Source organism: Lathyrus oleraceus, chromosome 2, assembly GCF_024323335.1.
Source record: "Lathyrus oleraceus cultivar Zhongwan6 chromosome 2, CAAS_Psat_ZW6_1.0, whole genome shotgun sequence".
NCBI lineage: Eukaryota > Viridiplantae > Streptophyta > Magnoliopsida > Fabales > Fabaceae > Lathyrus > Lathyrus oleraceus.
In genome coordinates, this window is record NC_066580.1 from 25,584,576 (window position 1) to 25,592,664 (window position 8,089).

Below are 8,089 nucleotides of genomic sequence, written 5' to 3' on the forward strand. Positions count from 1 at the left end.
TACACTGTGTTTTTGACTCGGATATCACATGTTTATTAGGACTTTATTATCATTTTGTTTGTATTATGCTCTCTTTTCTCTTGTTTTCAGATATTTAGCACTTTCGGACTCTTTTGGAAGAAACGAAGCAAAAAGACCTAAAATTAGGGTTTTTCGGCGAAATTACACACATGGCGTTGCACATGGCAGCCGTTATAGGAGAAGCCATGAGTCATCAACCCTCAACTAGGAGGTAACCGCCATGTCCCCATGATACACCCCATTTACACACATGGCGGGCGCCATGAAGGTATGGCGGGCGCAACCTTTGGAAGTCACGTTCCCACTAAGGGGAAGTTGGAGGGCACCATGGTCTTTGCAAGCTGCTGAAAACCTCTATAAATAGCTCGTTTCATTTTGTTTTCTAAGCATCCAACTTAGTTTTACAATACTAAGCATATATTTATCATCTGTAATAGCGATAATCCGTCACATCGGGGGGTTATCGCACCTTTGAGAGATTGAGTTGGGTCACTTTGAGTTGCTGTCGTCTTTAGCTTCAGGAGTCGGAGGTTTATTTTTGTACCAGAATCGAAGCCTCCATTTGAAGCAGGTTCTTATTTATCGCTTTATTTATTTATTTCCCGCATCGCTTTTATTTTATTTATTTCCCGCATCGCTTTTATTTTATTTATTTCCCGCATCGCTTTACTTTATTTATTTCCCGCATCGCTTTTATTTTTATTTATTTTCCGCATTCGCTTTACTTTATTTATTTTCCGCACTCGCTTTACTTTATTTATTTTCCGCACTCGCTTTACTTTATTTATTTTACACACTTTACTCGCTCTCTATGCCTCACATTCTAAAACAAGTTTCATTTCTTAAAAATAAGTTTACTACTTTAGCGTTCTGTGCACCTTTTATAAGTAACAATAAAAGGCCTTAATTTAAGGGTAAACTCGATTCTGAATACGCGAAAGCGACAATTCCTGTTAAATGGATTCTTTTCAAGAGTAGAAAATATTTCCTCATAAGTAGTTCTATTTAGACAATCGAAACATCACTTAACTTACATGAATTACATTCAACCTGTCTTTACCTGCATTTATTATTTACCGTTATTTTACAAACCCAATATCTCTTTTATACCATCTTAGATAAACACCGTAACGATAGTAATCGATAGATTGACGATTGGTCTCTGTGGGATCAATATTCTTTTATATTACTTTGACGTAATTCGTGCACTTGCGAATCAACATGATCAGGTACCCCTAAGCTAGTAGGGATGACCATAGGCCTTAGTTTTTTCTGGTGGTTTAGGTCTTATCCGCGGCGGCGAGAGGCCCTGTTTGGTGATGTTTACTTGATGAGAGAGAAAACTTACGCGAGGTGAGAAGCTTTGTAGCTCTATGGTGTATGGCGTGTGTATCACGAGTTGTGTATTCATCCGCTAAGGGTGAGGTATTTATAGAGGTCTTTGGGCCTAGGGCTTCTTTAGGTAAGACAAATGCCCACCTAGTGAGTGGTGGACTATGAAATCCCTAGTTCCTAGGGAGACGTGGGTCAGCCTGTTGACCATGACTTTTCTCTAAATGAGGGACATATTTTCCCATGTTTCCCACGACTACGAGAGTAGGATGCACTTAGGGAGACATAATTCATAATGGCGGGTGACGGATGGACGCCCCATGGGGGTTGTGATCCTCTCTCCCTTAATAGGACATTTACAAATATATCACTATACAGTCCATCAAGCACAAGGGATTTGATAAAATGTGAAGTGCTTTAAATGAATTAGCGTCGGGGGTGTCTGTGTGAGGGGATACACGTCCTTCAGGCAAGGCGTTGACTCTCTCGGGCAAGACTTCAGTTATGTCCCTTGGGTGAGACTTTTAGTTGGATCCCACCCGAGAAAACTCAAAGTTACTCATGCGAGGAGTTTGAATGAGCATGTTTGATATGACTATAATTCCCTCGAGCGGGATTATAATTGAGCATGACTGATGAGACTCCAAGTCCCTTAGGTGAGACGTTGATCCCTCAGGCAAGTATAAAAGCTCAAGTTGTTTTAGTGGAAATATAAAGAGGAAACTCTTGTGGATTCGAGTAGGCCAAGTGATTTAGGCCTAACAAGGTTAAATCTCTAGTGTGATCTTTCTATCATTTATCTCTTATATCTCTACTATTTATCTTTCATGCTAGTTACTTATCCGCCTCTTATATTCTTAATTATTTTGTTGCTTAGATATTTATAATAATTTACAAGTTGTGGTATTTATGTTTCGTTGACACTATTCTTAATATGCAATTTTTCTTGGGCTTGTGGGTACAAAATCTTCTCCATCTGGATGCTATTAGCACAAGAATAAGTCGTAATAGTTTGTTTTTTTATTTTGTCCGACGTGTAATTTGATTTGAAGGGTAGACATGATAAAAAATTATTTATCCTTGTAAAATGATCAAAGTTTATATATATATATATATATATATATATATATATATATATATATATATATATATATATATATATATATATATATATATATATATATATATATATATATATATATATATATATATATATATATATATTGTAGTATGCATTAAAAAAATTATATTTTGAAATTTTCATAAAATTATTGTACAAGTAATTTTAGTTTTAAAATAAAAAATATTAAATTATGTTTATGCTATTAGATTTTAGAATGTTATATATATATTATTAATATAGAAAGGAATAAAATTTGTGTAGAATAAATTTATAATGATTAAAAAGTGTGTATATTATAATTTATAGCTACAATTTAAGAATAATTGTTTAGAGATTTATTTAGCTAGTTATATAAATGTGTGAATAAGAAATAATGTATATTGATTGATAAAGGTTTAGAGAATTGAAGAAGAGGATAGAAAAAATAGTTCCATTGCCGGGAATCGAACCCGGGTCTCCTGGGTGAAAGCCAGATATCCTAACCGCTGGACGACAATGGAATTGTTGAATTGAGTTTTAGTAAGTAGGAATGGAAACAAAAGCTCTACCGTGCGATGGCAGAAAAAAGACGGAAAAAGTGATGAGAAAATGCGGTGAGCCTGGATCGAACACGCGACCTTCAGATCTTCAGTCTGACGCTCTCCCAACTGAGCTATCCCCGCTGATGGATGGCTGTGCCGTCACACTTTAGTACTCTCTATATTTACACCACTGCTCTTGCCTTTCCATCAAATATACCACAACTGGAACTGTCTCTGTTTTTTTCTTTCAACAATAAACCCTATTTATTTTACTTCAATTCTAAACACTACTTTTTTTGGAATTTTTACCAATATACCCCACATTTTCAATTAATTTCCCAAAATAACCCAGGTTTCAAAAAAATTCCCAATATACCCCACTTTTAGAGGGAGGCGCCAATTGGATTGGCGCCCCCTCTTAAAAATTGCAAGGAGGCGCCAATTGGATTGGCTAGGGCACCTGCCCTAGCCAATCCAATTGGCGCCTATGTGTAATTTTTAAGAGGGGGCGCCAATCCAATTGGCGCCTCCCTTAAAAAAGCCTCAAATGGAAAAACTTCCAACATGAAAGTTGTAGATCTTTTCAAGACAATGAATTTGGATATAAATTTTGCAACATTTGGATTTTTTTTGAGAAAGTTATGGGCAGTTGAAGTTGGACTTCTGAGTTTTTCAACTGGTATCTGAGTCATAATGTTTTGTATTATTGCATGTGTTTCTTTTAGGAATATGAATTTTTGTCCAACATAACATTTGAAGTAGACATCTTAAATTTTCCAATGCACTTTGTCCCACATCAAAATAATTAAAAATTAGTGAGTTATGTCCCTGCGAAGTTGACCCAAAATTAGGGTTTCTGTAAAAACAAGTGTATGTGAATTTTGCCAAAAGGGACCAACTTCAAGCCCTTTAGTTTGAATGATAAAAGCCTCAAATGACAAAACCTTCAACATAAAAGTTTTAGATCTTTTCAAGATAATGAATTTGGACTAAAGTTTTGCATCATTTGCAATTTTTATGAGAAAGGTATGGGCACCTGAACTTGGACTCTTTGACATTTTAACTGTTATCTGAGTCATAATGTTTTGTATTATTGCATGTGTTTCTTTTAGGAATATGAATTTTTGTCCAACATAACATTTGAAGTAGACATCTTAAATTTTCCAATGCACTTGGTCCCACATCAAAATAATTAAAAATTAGTGAGTTATGTCCCTGCGAACTTGACCCAAAATTAGGGTTTCTGTCAAAACAAGTGTATGTGAATTTTGCCAAAAGGGACCAAATTCAAGCCCTTCAACATAACAATAAGAAGTCCTTGAATTAGGGTTTCTGACCTATAAATTTTTGTTTTATGATATGTGTTTATTTTAGAATTATGAAAGAAACTTAATGTTTGGAGAATACACAAAGATAAATTTGACATAATACGAATTGATATTAATAAAATTTGGATTTTACACAATGAATCCTAATGGTGATGACCGGGATCACCTAACCGACCTCCGGTCCCACATCCCCTAGCTACCCTAACCCTTGGCCCTAACCCACGTTGACGATTCTGCACCGGTGTTTGTTCATCTGATGGTCCAGGAGCGTCATTACCGCCTACAGGAGAAGGTCCGTTGAGGTATTCAGCCAACTCAGCATAGTCTTCAGTATTCAATGATGGTGTACCGGCGTAGCTGAGCTCATGACCCATGCCAGAGAAGTTGGGGTGTGGTTGAGTCATGGATGGGCGACCAGGACGGTTGAAGGGGGACATGGGTGACAATGAAGGGTCTAGGAAAGGTTGGAAAGGTTGTTGGGGTGTTTGGAAGAGATATGGTTGTGGGATGTTTTGGTATTGTGATGTTTGGGGTTCTTGGCTACGGTAGGTGATGGGGCGGTTAGTGTTTTGGGTAAGGCGACTTTGGTAGGGTGATGGTGTGGGTGCGAAGCGATGTTCGGTCGAAGGTCGATGGTCCATTTGTTGGTGGTGGTATGGGGGATGTTCTTGGTTTTGGGGTTGGGTGAATGGCATGTTTTGGTTGTATGTTTGTGTGTTTGTGGAACGGAAAGTTTGTCGGATAGGTGGTTGTGAGTAATCGGGCTGAGAATGTTGTTGGGGGTTAGATGTTGAGCCTTCTTGTGTGTAACTTGTCTGGCGTGGGTCGTAGAGGTACATATCATCGGCGATGAATTGAAATCCAACTGATCTATACCAAGCCATATAAGTACGACTTGGTTTTACCTCATTTGGCATGACTGCGTCAGTTAAGACATGGTCATGACGGTGCTTCCACTTGCGACACTCTGATCTTGCGAATTGTTGCCAAGGGTTGTAGTTCCATTGGTCGTTCACTTTACGCATATGCCATTCTCCTAGGCTAGCTGGGGGATCTGGGATATTCTGGACCATACCAAACTGCAGCTTCACACGATCGGTGTTGTGCAGCTCCACTGTTGTGAACCGTATTATTGGTGTGCATGTTGTCCATACGGCTGCGTCTTCAGGGTTGATCTGATGCTCATGATCCATATTAAGGTATGGACGCCAAATGAACTGAAATGTTAAAGACAATAGGATTTAAATGAATGTAGAAAAAGTCAATATAATATGAAGAAATAATGTAATTATTTTGCTTACGTCTGCCGGTCGAAGGTGATCCAAAAGGTTGCGATATTGAGTAATACAGTGTCTCGGACATCTACTGTAATTCATACCGCGTGCCGACCATCTACACCAAAAAGTTAAAATAAATTAGTTATGGGTAATAAACTGTAAGGAAGGAAGTAAAGATATAGCAATTTAAACAACTTACTTTTTTGCATATGGAAAAGTGAAGGGGTTGCTATTGACCGGTGCTAGAGACGGTAGTCTTGACCATCCCCATGCTTGTAGCAAAACAGCACATCCAGAAAATGTAGAAGTATCTTTGTGGCAGTTTTTGCACAAAGAACTATACAGATAGGCTAGACATGCGGATCCCCAACTATAACTACCTATTCTATCTATATGTCTAAGTAAAGGTAAGTACATAATATGCATGCTAGAACCACTACCTTCGGGAAATAAAAAGGATCCTAGTAACAACATAATGTAACACCTAGTTTTGATGATTCGAGCATCTTCGGTAGAATGCTCATCTAAATAAAAACTATTATAATATGACTTTAGGCGTGATAGTAGTATGCCTTGTCCCCTAGCATTATCATCTAACAAATCAACGTTTAAAAGCTCCATGCAAATTGAATTTGGAAAGTTGGTCTTACCATTAACAGCTTTGCCTTCAATTCGTAGTCCTAAAAGCATGTAGACGTCTTCTAACGTCACGGTACACTCACCGGTTGGAAACCAAAATGTGTGTGTCTCTGGCCTCCATCTTTCGCATAAGGCTAGAATGAATTTGTTATCTATAGACCAAGACATAATTTTGCTAAGGTGACCAAAACCGGCGAGTTCAACATAAGGTTGAATCATCGGGTCCATTGGGACAAATTCGTGGACTCGAGTGCGAAACCTTGAGATATCCTATAATAGAAATAATGTAACACTTGACTAAGTCGGTATTTCAAAATAAAATGGGGTTGGTGGAGATGAAACATAAAAAAGAAGTACACGAAAAAACTTACGTATGTCGCGATGTTTGCAACTGTTCCTCTGTGTGCTTCGCCCATTGTGAGTAAAGACATATTGTTGGGGAGTTGGTGTAGATGAAAATGGAAAAGAAGTAATGTAGATGAAGTAGTGAGAAATGTAGATGAGGTAGTGAGAATGTTTGTGTGGAAGAATTGTTGAAGGAGTGGATCAATTTATAGGCAAATGGAGGAGTGCATGAAAAAATGTGTTTGCATGGTGTCTCCACCTCATTTGGCGACCATGTACAATTTTAAGGAGGGGGCGCCATTCAAATTGGCGACAGCATAGGGTACATGCATGCAAGGCTAGGTCTGAATGCATGGTTTCGAGGACTGACTACATGGGGGCGCCATTCAAATTGGCGACCATGTACAAGCCATAAAGGTAGGCGCCAAACCAATTGGCGCCACCTTCTGCATGTCTGACACGTGGCATTGTTGTCTCCTGCATGCTTAACAAAACACTTATGGTTGGCTTGCATGATTGACACCTCATCTCTGACCATCTTAGGTGTCCGACACGTGTCTGTCTTGTCTCCTGTATGCTGATGACTACCTTCTTGATAGCTTGCCTGGCTGACACATCAACTCACACTGTCTTGCAGGATTGACACATCATCTCAGACACGTGGCTCTCTACTATCCTGCATGCTGAATACTCACTTCTGTCTTGCATGACAGACACATCAACTCTTGACTACCTAGCATGCTTGACACATCAAGTTACACTGTATTGCATGACAGACACCTCATCTATGAAATTACTTGCATGCTTGACACTGTATCTCAGACTTGCTTCAATGTGAGACACTGATACCATCTATTTAAGTGTCTTACTATCATATTCATCTGCACTTGCAAAATCCTTTTCATCTTCACTCACATTCATCTTCACTCACATTAATACTTATCATCTGCAAAATACCTAGCATATTCACTCACATTCATCTGCACTTGCAAAATAGTTTTCATCTCTAAAATGTCATCTTCATCATTATACAGTATCAACGTTCACTGCAACGGTGAAACTTTTGAGTCTGAGATTCATGGTTTTTGTTTTAAAAACACTGATACCATTAGAGTGACGATGAAGAGAAATGCAACCTTTTTGCATTTCAAAAAAAGAATACAATCCTTCATAGCATCAGGTAATGTGTCAAAGATGACATATCAGAATCCTATATTTTTTGAGAATGGTCAATGCAAGTTTTTCCCCCTAAAGATACGAGACGATGAAGATGTTGAAAGCATGTTTCTTAGTCATGAACATTCAGGCATGGACTGTATCGAGTTGTACATTACTCTACAGCCATGTATACCGTCTCAACAGTCTCAACTAACAGATCAGGATCCAGCTGGTGGAGATGCTGCAGATGATGCACAATGGTCAGATGAACTCAACCCAGAAGCAGAAGTAGAGGTCGACGTTATTGATGAAGAAGAAGAGGAGACTGAGATACAGGTTGATCAC

General features: G+C 38.3%; 1 protein-coding gene and 2 non-coding genes across 3 annotated transcripts; all 3 read right to left on the reverse strand.

The window, feature by feature from the left end:
- Window positions 1–2,904: 2,904 nt before the first annotated feature.
- Window positions 2,905–2,976, reverse strand: TRNAE-UUC (transfer RNA glutamic acid (anticodon UUC)). Its single transcript has one exon. It is a non-coding gene; the product is annotated as a tRNA-Glu (tRNA).
- An 89-nt stretch (window positions 2,977–3,065) lies between these two features.
- Window positions 3,066–3,138, reverse strand: TRNAF-GAA (transfer RNA phenylalanine (anticodon GAA)). Its single transcript has one exon. It is a non-coding gene; the product is annotated as a tRNA-Phe (tRNA).
- A 1,273-nt stretch (window positions 3,139–4,411) lies between these two features.
- On the reverse strand, window positions 4,412–6,476 carry LOC127121080 (protein MAIN-LIKE 2-like). The gene is made up of 3 exons (XM_051051686.1): window positions 5,802–6,476; window positions 5,627–5,717; window positions 4,412–5,542 (listed from the first exon to the last, which is right to left on the reverse strand). Exons 1-3 carry the CDS (start codon window positions 6,467–6,469, stop codon window positions 4,469–4,471), a joined length of 1,833 nt encoding a protein of 610 aa, XP_050907643.1. The 5' UTR covers window positions 6,470–6,476; the 3' UTR covers window positions 4,412–4,468.
- Between the last annotated feature and the right edge of the window lie 1,613 nt (window positions 6,477–8,089).

Excerpts from the sequence above, each read along its gene's own strand:
- LOC127121080 (XM_051051686.1), bottom strand. The coding sequence starts at position 6,469 with ATGGACCCGATGATTCAACCTTATGTTGAACTCGCCGGTTTTGGTCAC. Across the intron at positions 5,718-5,801 it reads ACTTTTCCATATGCAAAAAA|ATGGTCGGCACGCGGTATGA; the intron begins GTAAGTTGTTTA and ends TTTTTGGTGTAG. Across the intron at positions 5,543-5,626 it reads ATCACCTTCGACCGGCAGAC|TTCATTTGGCGTCCATACCT; the intron begins GTAAGCAAAATA and ends TTAACATTTCAG.